This window comes from Somniosus microcephalus, chromosome 2, assembly GCF_052327205.1.
Source record: "Somniosus microcephalus isolate GS21.2 chromosome 2, FLI_Smic_1.0, whole genome shotgun sequence".
Lineage (NCBI taxonomy): Eukaryota > Metazoa > Chordata > Chondrichthyes > Squaliformes > Somniosidae > Somniosus > Somniosus microcephalus.
The window spans coordinates 27,587,258-27,600,940 of NC_140988.1; the positions used below are offsets into that span (position 1 = coordinate 27,587,258).

At 45.7% G+C, this 13,683-nt stretch overlaps 1 protein-coding gene across 2 annotated transcripts in view; it reads right to left on the reverse strand.

The window, feature by feature from the left end:
• Positions 1–13,683, reverse strand: part of LOC147122624 (limbin-like) — a 217,747-nt gene that overhangs the window by 55,502 nt on the left and 148,562 nt on the right. For both annotated transcript variants that reach the window (XM_086007899.1, XM_086007892.1), the window contains exons 15-16: positions 9,713–9,908; positions 579–707 (exon numbers count right to left, since the gene is read on the reverse strand). In XM_086007899.1, coding sequence (XP_085864025.1) covers positions 579–707; positions 9,713–9,908 — 325 coding nt within the window. The remainder of the gene's footprint in view (positions 1–578; positions 708–9,712; positions 9,909–13,683) is intronic.

The following is a 13,683-nucleotide window of genomic DNA, read 5'->3' on the forward strand; positions in this document are numbered from 1 at the left end:
TTGCGTGTTGTAAGTGTTATGTATTTCTAAGTAGAAGTGATGATACTGTCAGCAGTCTGTAGTTTATTCCTATAATATAATAAGACATCCATGCTATTAGCAGCTGTCTGATTTTTCTCCATTGTCTGAGAGCTCACTGGAAAGCGATTGCTAGTTCTCTGGGAAGGGGCTAATTAAACCACCTGACTTCTCCTTTTTCACAGTGATGCGACCAATAGTACAGGTGAGACGTGGGAAACTTGCCTTAGCCTACCAACCACAATAGGTAATCTCAGCTGGTTGTACACTTGAGTTCTTATGGCCTGGTATTCCGTGCTTGCCGGGACATCATTCTAGCCATAATAAGAATGAAGGCTGTGGTTATATTGGACTCTCAGTCTGAGACTGTAGAATATGAAGTGTAGCTCCCAACACTCGAGTTATGCCACAGGTTACAAATTGAATTGTGCCCCACCGTAGCTCTGTGTGAGCAAGTTAACTGTAAACAGTCAACTCCAGGTCATTCCAAACAGGTTGCTTCCACAGTTTTCTACTCCCAATCACACGTTACCAGTACCTATCTTTTAGCTCCAGCTTACCATGCTCACTTCCTCAGCAGCTCTTTCATTTTCTTCCTCATACAATTTAATTTTGTCTCTCGTGTGTTCCTGTAGAGCTACCAGTTTGACCCGGTCACCATGTCCCAATTCCTTAAGTTTTAACTTGTCCTACAAAGAGGGACATAAACAGAAAATCTCTCAACAATTCATCAGAAAATGCAACTGCTTTTTTCAGAAGATACAAACTGCAGTTTTCAATGTTATAGAACACACTGGCCCAGAAAATTTGCATGGCAGCGCATCTCAGCAAAAGTTGCTGCTGCTGACCCAGCAACGTTCACGTGGTCAAGGGCAGGTCCCTTAATTATCATACAAAATGGCAAGCCTCGGCACCATTCAGGGTGCCCGCCATCGGCAGAAGGCCAGAATGTTCAGCAGTGGAGTACTGAGCATGGAGGAGGACAGTGGGCTGGTCTCTCCCCGCATGAAACTTGTAGGTTATAAAGGTGAGCTACTTCAAAAAATATTTTTACAAACTTATGTCCAAAGTTTTGGAGGTGCAGGCCTCAATCTAGGCCTATGTGATGCCCAGGAACAACTGGTTATTGAAGACTCGGGAAAGGTCTCGGCAGATTGGAAAACTGCTAATGTAACACCCGTATTTAAGAAGGGAAGTAGACAAAAAGCTGGAAACTATAGACCAGTTAGCCTAACATCTAAGGAAACAGTAACAGAGCATTTGGATAAGAGTCAGCATGGTTTTATGAAGGGGAAGTCATGTTTGACAAACTTGCTCGAATTCTTTGAGGACGTAACATACAGGGTGGATAAAGAGGAACCAGTGCATGTGGTGTATTTGGACTTCCAAAAGGCATTTGACAAAGGTGCCACACAAAAGATTACTGATCAAGATAAAAAATCACGGGATTGGGGGTAATATACTGGCATGGGTGGAAGATTGGCTATCTAACAGAAAACAAAGAGTTGGGATAAATGGTTCGTTCTCGGGCTGGCAATCAGTAACTAGTGGTGTTCTGCAGGGGTCAGTGCTGGGACCCCAACTCTTTACAATCTATATTAATGATTTGGAGGAAGGGACTGAGTGCAACATATCCAAGTTTGCCGACAATACAAAGATGGGAGGGAAAGCAGTGAGTGAGGAGGACATAAAAAACCTGCAAAAGGACATAGACAGGCTAAGTGAGTGGGCAGAGATTTGGCAGATGGGATATAATATTGGAAAGTGTGAGGTTATGCACTTTGGCAGAGAAAATCATAGAGCAAGTTATTATCTAAATGGAGAGAAAGTGCTACAGTACAAAGGGATCTGGGGGTCCTGGTGCATGAAACACAAAAAGTTAGTATGCAGGTGCAGCAGGTGATCAGGAAGGCCAATGGAATCTTGGCTTTTATTGCAAGGGGGATGGAGTATAAAAACAGGGAAGTCTTGCTGCAGTTATACAGGGTATTGGTGAGGCCACACCTGGAATACTGCGTGCAGTTTTGGTTTCCATATTTAAGAAAAGATATACTTGCTCTCGAGGCGGTTCAGAGAAGGTTCACTCGGTTGATTCCGGAGATGAGGGGGTTGACGTATGAGGAAAGGTTGAGTAGGTTGGGCCTCTACTCATTGGAGTTCAGAAGAATGAGAGGCGATCTTATCGAAACATATAAGATTGTGAGGGGGATTGATCGGGTGGATGCGGTGAGGATGTTTCCACTGATGGGTGAGACTAGAACTAGGGGGCATAATCTTAGAATAAGGGGCTGCCCTTTCAAAACTGAGATGAGGAGAAACTTCTTTACTCAGAGGGTAGTAAATCTATGTGGCTGGATTTTCCTAAGCCCCTGGAGTCGGGTTGGAGGCGTGCGGGCGATAAAAATTGGAGATCCGGGGGTCCCGACCCCATCCCGCCTCCATGTCAATTTCATAGGAGTCGGGTTCCTGACAAGTGCTGGAACCCGACTCCCAGAGGCGGGAAGGGATTAAAGGCAATTAAACTGCCTGTTAACAGGTAGTTTTTTGCCTATTCGCGATTTTTATTGCAGGTTTGTGGGCTTCCCGACAGCTCCAAACCACGAAAAGTTTTCGAGGCGGGACGTGGGTCTGAGGTCTTGGAGGGGTCGAGATGCCCAGTGTTCAGGTGAGTGAGGGGTGCAGGAGTGCAAAGGTAAGTGTTTTGCAAGTGTTTAAATAAGTTTAAATTACTTTTACTTACCTTTACAGGAGTCCTGCATTCCGGTGTCGGGAGTCGGCTGCAAGAACCACAGAAGCTCCGATTTTTAAAAAAAAATCAGCTTCTTTGTTTCTACAGCAAAATGATTTTAAAGTTACCCTGAGAAAGGACTGAGGCTGAATTAGCAGTTTTTCAGTGCTTGACAGCTTCAAACAGCTGTTAAACACTGATATTTCATGTGCCAAAAGCTTTTGACAGATGAAATGTCAATCTCTGACGTCACCTGTTGCCGGGTGGCCCTTAATTGGCCTGCTGAGCCCACAGGGCGGGCTCAACAAGGTCAATCAGAGGAAAATCCAGTGGGTTGGCCACATCTCCATGGAGGCGGGACAACAAGCCCGAATGTGGATTTCCCACCTCCAACCCGCCCCCGTAGCAAAATCCAGCCCATGGAATTTGCTACCCCAGAGAGCTGTGGAAGCTGCAACATTAAATAGATTTAAAACGGAGATAGACAGTTTCCTAGCAGATAAGGGAATTAGGGGTTACGGGGAGAGGGCAGGGAAGTGGACGTGAGTCTAGGTTCGGATCAGCCATGATCCTATTGAATGGCGGAGCAGGCCCGAGGGGCCGTATGGCCTACTCCTGCTCCTACTTCTTATTATGTTTCCTGCCTCCCCTTACAGTGATAGCCTTGAAAGAGGTGGGTGCAGGCTCTGGCCCCACAAAGCCATCCCAGAAAGTTTACTCGGCCTAGTTTTCAGCTATTCTGGTGTACTCCTGCTGAAGTTATGGGTGTACACTGAACCTGCTGCTGATTTTCAGGGTCCCAACACTAAGGCAATATTTATATCCCTTCTCTAATGAAGAACTCATACAAACCACTTCTAACATTTTTTTTTTTACAATTTGCAAAAACATATTGGCCTAGAAATTCAATCAATTGCTGTGCCTGAATGGTGAGACCTGAGGCGCTCCTGATAGTGGGCCTCTAAGCATGTCTATCCTTTCCCTTTGTATGTCACTCCCTGCATCTTCTCTTGCATTTATTTATAACTAAAAGTATACTAAACTTTTATTTTCATACTCTAGTTATAGTCTTCAATACTCACTTCTGAGTAAAAAGAGGCCATATAAATTTATTTAACAATAAAGCTACATTTCTGTTGCAGTCACTCCCAACTTCTCACTTGAATGCATTTACCCACACATTTATTTCACATGTATTATAGTAGTATTCATAGCAAAACTAGAATAGAAATTGATTTTGTTATGCTAACAAACAGATAACACGGGATGAATTTGCACAAGTATTAAATATTTAGACAGGCTGGTAGAATGGGTGGAAACATGGCAGATGAAAGTCAATGCAGAAAAAAGTGTGAGGTGACACATTTTGGTAGGAAAAATGAGGAGAGACAATACATGGTATATGATACAATTTTAAAGGGGGTGCAAGAACAGAGAGACCTGGGGGTGTTTATGCACAAATCTTTGAAGGTGGCAGGACAGGTTAACAAAGCAGTTAATAAAACACATGGGACCCTGGGCTTTAAAAATTGAGACATAGAGCTCGATTTTCCAGGCCCCGAGGAGGCGGGTTTGGAGGCGGGAGTGGTGGGAAAATTGCAGAATCGGGGGGCAGGAACCCATCCCGTCCCCAACCCGCCTCCGTGCCAATGTCCCAGGAGGCGGGTACCCGACCTGTGCTGGGAGCCGCCTCCCCGAGGCGGGAAGGGGATTAGTGCCAATTAACTGCCTGTTAACAGGTAGTTAACAGGCAGTTTTTTGCCTAGTTCCTATTTTTAGCCCTGAAGTGTGGGCTGTCTGATGGCTCCGAACCACGCCAAGTTAGCGAGGCGGACCGTCGGTCTGCAGGGGTTGGAGGGGTCGAGATGTCCATTGTGCAGGTGAGTGATGGGTGCATGTGTGCAGAGGTAAGTGTGTGAGGTAAGTGTAAAGTGTTTTAATAAGTTTTACTTACCTTTACTTTCTCCTGCAGGCTTCCTCCCTTCAGTTCTCAGGAATCCCTGAGCACACCGGCACAGAAAGCAGAATGGCCGCTGAACTGTCAAGAGCTGCAGCCTCTGCTTTTTGGTCTGGAGAGCTCTCTAACTGAGTCTTGAGTAGAAGGACTCAAGTTAGAAGACAGATTCTCAGTGTTTGACAACTTTACAGAGCTGTCAAACGCTGATTTTTCATCTGTCAAAAGCTCTTGACAGATGAAATGTCAATCGCTGACATCGCCAGTAACCAGGTGTCCCTTAATTGGCCTGCTGAGCCGTCTTAACAAGGTCAATCAAGGGAAACTAGCGTGGGTTGGCCACAAGTCGATGGAGGCGGGACTACAACCCAAAAAGTGGAGTCCCGCCTCCAAAAGCTCCCCATTGACAAAAATCGAGCCCATAGAGTACAAAAGCCAGGCAGTAATGCTCGACCTATAAAAAACACTAGTTTGGCCTCAGTTGGGCACCACACTATAGGAAGGTCGTAAAGGCTTTGGAGAGGATACAGACATGAGGAAAAATATTTTTATGCAACGAGCGGTTAGGATTTGGAATGCACTGCTTGATAGGGTGGTGGATACAGATTCAATAGTAATCTTCAAAAGAGAATTGGATACATACTTGGAAGGAGAAAAAAATTGCAGGGATATGGGGAAAGAGCGGGGGAGTGAGACTAACTGGATTGCTCTTCGAAAGAACCGTTGCAGACTTGACAAGCCGAATGGCCTCCTTCTGTGCTCTACTATTCTATGATTGAAAGTGATGTCCTCAAAGATCTGTAACCACATTCTTTCCAAAACTGGAGCCATTATTGGATAGGGACACCTTATGGCTTGGCACAGGTCTGACAATTGTTTTTGCCATGATTAGTCAACAACTCTATTATCATTGTATCATGCGACTACATTACAACAGTGACTCCACTTCAAAAGTACTTCATTGGCTGTAAAGCGCTTTGAGACGTCCGGTGGTCGTGAAAGGCGTTGTGTAAATGCAAGTCTTTCTTTTTCTTTTTACCAGGATGGTTGTAGGCGAACTAGATGGACCTTGGGCGTTTTTCATCGAGCAATTCCGTGTGCTTCTAAATATCATGAGGCCACTCACTATGTATTTAAAGGCTAATGCAGATTTGCATGTGCAAAAAGTTGAATGAAGAAACCATGAAATGAAACTGTCACTTCACATTTGAAAAATAAATCAAGATAGAGAGGTGAAGGTGAACAGATCAAAGGACTTGCTGCTTGGAGAAGCAAATTAAACTGCTCACCCAAACACAATTATCACACTTCGGCATCACTAAAGTGAGTGGTGCCAAGGTGCATATTTTAACACACATCACAGCAATCTGTAAAAGTGATCTGTATATACTCAGTCCTGGATGATTATTGATGGAAAAAGATTTCTGCTCATTAGAGTTGCCGCACTAAGCCATACAAGCCCAAATCTGTTTCAATTCAGGACGCTCCAATGCTACAGCTTTTCACGCGTTGGGTTTTGATGTTTTACCGTAACTTGGGCTGAGGGCATGTCTTTCCTCACGTGAATGAAAGTACTGCAAAAAACTTAACGCCAGTCTGAACTTTTGCTTAAGATAAAAAATCACGGGATTGGGGGTAATATTCTGGCATGGATAGAGGATTGGCTATCTAACAGAAGGCAGAGAGTTGGGATAAATGGTTCATTCTCAGACTGGCAATCAGTAACTAGTGGTGTTCCGCAGGGGTCAGTGCTGGGTCCCCAACTCTTTACAATCTATATTAACGACTTGGAGGAGGGGACCGAGTGTAACATATCAAAGTTTGCAGATGATACTAAGATGGGAGGGAAAGTAGTGAGTGAGGAGGACATAAAAAACCTGCAAGGGGACATAGACAGGCTAAGTAAATGGGCAGAGATTTGGCAGATGGAATACACTTTGGCAGGAAAAATCATAGAGCAAGTTACTATCTTAATGGCAAGAAACTGGAAAGTACTGAAGTACAAAGGGATCTGGGGGTCCTGGTGCACGAAACTCAAAAGGTTAGTATGCAGGTGCAGCAAGTGATTAAGAAGGCCAATGGAATGTTGGCTTTCATTGCTAGGGGGATAGAATATAAAAATAGGGAGGTATTGCTTCAGTTGTACAAGGTATTGGCGAGACCGCACCTGGAATACTGCATACAGTTTTGGTGTCCATACTTAAGAAAAGACATACTTGCTCTCGAGTCAGTACAAAGAAGGTTCACTCGGTTAATCCCGGGGATGAGGGGATGGACATATGAGGAGAGGTTGAGTAGATTGGGACTCTACTCATTAGAGTTCAGAAGAATGAGAGGCGATCTTACTGAAACATATAAGATTGTGAAGGGGTTGGATCGGGTGGATGCGGGGAGGATGTTCCCGATGATGGGTGAAACTAGAACTAGGGGGCATAGTCTTAGAATAAGGGGCTGCTCTTTCAAAACTGAGATGAGGAGGAACTACTTCACTCAGAGGGTGGTAGGTCCATGGAATATGCTGCCCCAAAAAGCTGTAGAAGCTACATCATTACATAAATTTAAAACAGAAATAGACAGTTTCCTAGGAGTAAAGGGAATTAAGGGTTACGGGGAGCAGGCAGGAATTTGGACATGAGTCTAGGTTCGGATCGGTCATGGCCCTGTGGGTAGCGGAGCGGGCCCAGGGGCCGTGTAGCCTGATCCTGCTCCTATTTCATGTGTCTAATTCTGTTAGATTCAGGAGATAGTTCTGTGATAGTAGATTGGCGGTTAGGATCAGATCAGCCATGATCTTATTGAATGGCGGAGCAGGCTCAAGGGGCCGATTGGCCTACTCCTGCTCCTATTTCTTATGTTCTTATGTAACTTGGATTTCTAGCCAGCAACAAAAATGGTATTGATTGCTTCAGTTATAGAGAACACCTTGGTCCGGATTTTCCACCCCCCCCCCCCCCCCCCCACAGGTGCGTACACGCCCTCAGGGGCTGCGCAAGTACCGGTTTCAGGCATGCGCTGAAACCCGGCACTTGCGATCTGTCAGGAATTCTCTTGACAGATTATCCGCATGTCCAAGAAAAGTGCCTCTGCGGGTGGAGAGTTGCGCTTTTTGCACAACTTCCGCCCGCTGAATGACTGTCAAATTCTTACGTCAGCTAAATTACATTTTTGTTTAAAATATTTAATTAAATGGCATTTTAATTATGTAATTTAATTTTTTTTTCTAAATGTTTGTGTGTTTTTAAATGTGATCCCCATTCATACTTTTGACAGTTCTGTCCGTACGGACCTGTCAAAAGTATGAAGGGAGATTCCCTTCTTTCATTGGTTCGCCTGGCCCACGTGATCCCAGGGGAGCTTGCAAACCGTATGTGCCCCTGGGATACCCGGGCCTCCTAGCATTTCGAAGAGGTGAGGCCCAGGTTCGCAAGCCTCGGGATCCATGGAACCAGCAGGTAAGTTCGTAGATTTTTTTTCCCCGATCGGAAGCAACTGCCCGCAGGAAGTCTCTGATTGGAAATTCAGGGTCAATATTGTTCTCCGCATCCACCGGTACTGTTGCAGTCACACCATTCATCAGGTGTTACAGTAATATTAGATTGCAGCGTGCTATTTGTAGCTGCTGCTATTTTAAGATGGAGACGCAGTAAAATTCTCACAAAGACAACACTTCTGCGCAAAGTGGGTTTCATTTTTCAGATCCATCCTATTAAGTAAACAGAATTCAAAGTAGAGATACTGACTCTGATATGTTTCATAAATACCTAAGAATCACAGTTATTACACGATGAAAGAATATAAAACCAGCCCACTAAGCTGCAGAGGAAAGGGTGCAAAATATTTTTTTCAACCATTACATTTAAGTAGAAAGAGCCTTCTTTATTTTTCAGGGAACCGAATGTATGGGGCTGATTTTAACTCCCCTTACCGAGCGGAATCCAGGGGAGGGGAGTGGGGGGGGGGGGGGCAGGTAATATGGAGCGGGGGGATTTACCCACTCTGCTTCTACCCCAATTGGCCGATTGCAAAGGAAATATGCAGTCATCGGGGCCTGACTGCTATTTTTACCCGAGGCCTGAGCAGGGTTGGGGTGGGAGGGGTGGTGGGGAGGGTGGAGCGCAGTGGTGCCTTCCCCGCCAGGCCAAAACTGTCGGCATCCAGAACCAGAAGAGTAAGTGTAAAATTTACATTTTTTACACGCTCCTCCAAGCCCCAACAAGGTAACCTTGGGCCTCCTTGCTCTGCATTGCACCACCACCGCCCCCCCACTAATGTGATTCCCCTTCCCGAGCAGCCCTCTGGTGTACTTAAGGTGTGCTGGGGACCGTTCCCCCACGTTCCCGGCGGCGGTGGCCTCAACCACCTGATTTTAATTGGCGGGCAGCTGCTTCTCGTTGACTTCCTTGCGGGGAAGTCGGCAAGCGAAATGTCCAAGTATGCCAAAATCAAATTTTGCCAAAAATCCTCACCATTCAAGATCCTAAGTTGATGCCACAATATGTACACAGCTAGAATATTGTAATGGCCCTGTGCAGTGTGCGGCATTTCATTCAACGAGGGACAATGCTGAACAATGTGGCTTCCTTCAGTTATATTGAATGTTACAGGTAAATACAACCCCGAATTCGAAACTTCTTGAGAACTGTGACAGACACTCGAATATAATGGTTTCTATAATATTCCATTTAATTATTAGTAGAAAGTCCAGACTATTAAGCGTAATTAGCCAAGGGGGGTGGGGGTGGGTGCAAACAAGCATGAGGAGCAAAAGAGTTGCTGGTGCTTCCTGAGGCTGAAATTGTGATGGATGACAACTGTCAGTTAAATATGTTTAAGTCAATCTGTTTTTAAGCCCTGCAGTGTAGCTGTGGGTTTTCCTCTGCTGTCTTTCACTTTAGGATGTAATGCTGTAATATTTAACAAAATCAACTTTAATTTAGCAAAATCAGAAATTCTACAAATGAATCGCAAGATGCTAATGGTAAAAAAAGGTTGTCCTCTCCATGCTCACTCACCCGTTTCTTCCACTGCTGCTCAAGTTTTTCTAACTTTGCATTCCTCCAGTCAGTCAGATAGGCTTGGAGTCTGAACCGTTCATGCAGCTTAGGAAGAGCTAAGCTATTATCCATTTGACAGAAATTGTCAAGATAACTCAGCATCATCTTTTGAATTTCCTCTTCAGATAGTGCTAGCGGACTCTTCATTATGTTTCTTTAAAAAAAAATGTAAGAGAGTCACGAGATAAATCTAAAGGATAAACTAAGATCAAGTCTCAAGGGATGGTTCATCTGTCACAAATAAATGGGGACACATTACAGTGATGTAGCTTATTTCACAGATACCCATTGAGCACTTGACTTACATAGGTGTTGTTAAAAATATTTTTCTGTTAAATTATTGTAACAAGAGCTATTTTGGCCATTTTACTATCCCATGTAGTTATGTGAGGTGGCTCCAGTCTCTTCAGAGGTTTTTGCCTGCCGCAAGTTCAAAACTCCCCAGTTGGGATCTGGATAAAAGAACAAATTACCATTGCTATCTGAAATTTGAGGTAATTTTTATAGTTGGTCACAAGCTATAAAAATTTGTTCTAATATATTTAAAAAAAACATTAAAAGCACATTCCCTATCTCAATGCTTTAAAAGCTGGCCTGCATCATAGAGTCCATAGTTTCACTGGCTTCTTGTTAAATCATTCAAAATGAAAAGATTTGGAAATGAAACAGCCCACAGCTTTCAACTATATCAATGCTTAAATGATTTCCAAAATCTCATCACTGCAGCTTAAGCCAAGTTGGTGAGGAGAGGGGTGAAGGTCAGTAGGGGATAAAAGGTGGATTTATCACTATACTGTTCTATGGAGTCCTCTGGAATACATTAAAAAAAAGAATGAAGCCCTGTGAATATTGTAAAACATTCTATGCTGAAAGGCTTCACAAGATACAGTGTACTGGCACTCAAAGCTACCCAGCCCCACCAATTGTACTTTACAATATCTGCCCTGCTGATGCAGATGGTGGTACAGATGTCAGCTATTATCATAATTCACACAATTACTACTCCTGTATACCGTGATTTGTAAGCTGAACTAAGAGCAGATTGAGAGAGTTAGCCATGCAGTGATGCAGTTTTAGGAGCTATTATCGATTTCAAGTGCTCATAAAACATTAAATATCATTGCAATATAACTTCATATAATCACAGTGAAGCAGCTGATCAAAATCAGGTTTGACAGCAACATTGATGTTCCGTACTAATTATTATTTTTAACTATATGATTGTTTTAAACAACTCAAATGAAATGAATTGAGATTGATATGGACATAAAAACAGAAGAGCTGGATTTTTCTTTTCCCATCCCTACAGGGTCAGGGTAAGACTTCGCGACCGCCCTAACCCCGGCTCGGTTCTCCGGGTCAAAGTTAATGTGTTCGCGTTGCACACCTGGCAGAACCTTGCCAATTAGCAGTCCACCCATGGCACTGAGGAAAATCCAGCTGGTGCAGCGGGACTGTTGCTGTAGTATCAGAATAGACAGGAGGCCACAAAGGGAAAGGAGCGCCCCGAAGACTGCAGCATAGAAACACAGAAGATAGGAGCAGGAGAAGGCCATTCGGCCCCTCGAGCCTGCTCCACCATTCAATGAGATCACGGCTGATCATCCAAATTCAGTACCCTGTCCCTGCTTTCTCCCCCTATCCCTTGATCCCTTTAGCCTCAAGAAATATATCCAACTCCTTCTTGAATATATTTAATGAATTGGCCTCTACTGCCTTGTGTGGCAGAGAATTCCAAAGGTTCACCACTCTTTGGGTGAAGAAATTCCTCCTCATCTCAGTCCTAAATGGCTTACCCCTTATCCTTAGACTGTGACCCCTGGTTCTGGACTCCACTGCATCCTTCCTGCATCTAGTCTGTCTAGTCCTGTTAGAATTTTATAAGTTTCAATGAGATCCCCTCTCATTCTTCTAAACTCCAGCGAGTATAAGCCCAATCGACCCAATCTCTCCTCATACGTCATTCTTGCCATCCCAGGTATCAGCTGGTCAATCTTCGCTGAACTCCTTCCATGGCAAGAACATCCTTCCTCAGATAAGGCGACCAAAACTGCACACAATACTCAAGGTGTGGTCTCATCAAGGCCCTGTACAACTGCAGCAAGACATCCTTGCTCCTGTACTCGAATCCTCTTGCTATGAAGGCCAACATACCATTTGCATCTACTAAAAGGCCTCTGTGGAGACTGAATTTCCCAGATTTTTCCCCCCCAAATTGGCCTGGGTTTTTATTGTGGCAGAACCACTGAATGACTCTGGCTAACTGTATATAATTCTCTAACGATGTTCTAACACCAGCCTAAACCTGTACCATTGTGTTAGGTATTACTGTGTTTTGTATATAGAGGTTCCATGTACGGGGCGGGAAAACGCGATGACGTCACGTCGCAAACCACGGGGCTGCCCAGGCAGTCCTCGTGGCATCTCCGTTGAGTAAAGACCTGTTTAATTGTTCTCGTGTCGATTTCCGTTATTCGTAAGAATTCGTTAATCCCTACATTGGTGACCCCGTTTTTGTGAACGTTTTCACAAAAGAAGAGCACAGCATGGAAGCGAACGCCGTTTCACTAAAGCTACTGCAGTTCTGGGAGCAGCAAGCGCCCTCGTGGTTTATTCAGGTCGAGGCCCAGTTCGCCCTGAGGAACATCGATGCGGATCAGACCAAGTATCTTTATGTGGTCTCCGCACTCGACAGCTCTACCGCCTCTCGGATCGTCAGCCTCCTCGAAAACCCCCCAACGGAGCGCAAGTATGAAACCCTCAAAGCGCGGTTACTGCAGGTTTTCGGGCTCACAAAATCGGAGCGCGCCCGTCGATTACTCGCTATGCCCGGGCTCGGGGACTCCAAGCCTTCAGAGTTGATGAGCCAAATGCTCACACTCCTGGGCTCAGAACGGGAATGTTTCCTATTCCGCGAGATTTTCCTCAGCCAACTGCCTGAACAGGTACAAGCTGCCCTGGCCAGATCTGAAATTGAAGACTGCGCAACACCCGCTGCGGAGGCTGACAAAATTTTCGCTGTAACTCGGCAGTACTGCGCCGCCACGAGGCACCCATCCCCCGCAGACGCCGCCCCAGCTCGTCAGCCTGCTGGGCTGTGTTTCTACCATACGCAGTTCGGCGCGAAGGCGAAGCGTTGCCGCCCTCCCTGCAGTTTTCCCCAAAACAAACAACAACTGACACTGCGACCACCAAGGAACGGGTCTAACGGGCACCCGGCGGCCGCGATGGCGATCGGCAACGCGGGAAAATTGCTGTTCATCACCGATATTCTCTCCGGTCGTCGTTTTCTGTGCGAAACCGGAGCACAGTGCAGCATTTTACCCGCGTCCGCCCTCTATGTGCAGACGGGGAATCACGGCCCCACCCTTGAAGCGGCCAATGGCGGAACAATTCAGACCTTCGGCAGACGGCGAGTGGAGGTGTGCCTCGGGGGGCAACGTTTTCACTGGGAGTTTGTTACGGCCAAAGTTTCCCAGCCCCTCGTCGGTGCGGATTTCCTGTGCGCCAACAGCCTCCTGGTCGACGTTAGGAACTGGCGGCTGATCAATGCAGCAACTTTTAATTCTCTTCCGTGTTACTGCAGTAACACTACATCGCGCACCGTCTCCTGTGCGTTCCCGACTCCTGATGAGTTCGCTCGCCTGCTCGGCGAATTCCCCGACCTGACAAGACCCACGTTCTCCTCCACAGCCACGTAACATGGTGTGGAACATCACATCACCACCAACGGCCCCCCGGTCTACGCGCGGGCCCGGCGCCTGGAACCTGGCAAGCTGGCGGTCGCAAAGGCGGAGTTCACAACCATGGAACAGTTAGGGATTATTCGCCAGTCAAATAGTCCCTGGTCTTCAACCCTCCATATCGTCCCGAAGCCTGGCGGCGGATGGCGGCCATGCGGCGACTATAGACGCCTAAACGACGCCACC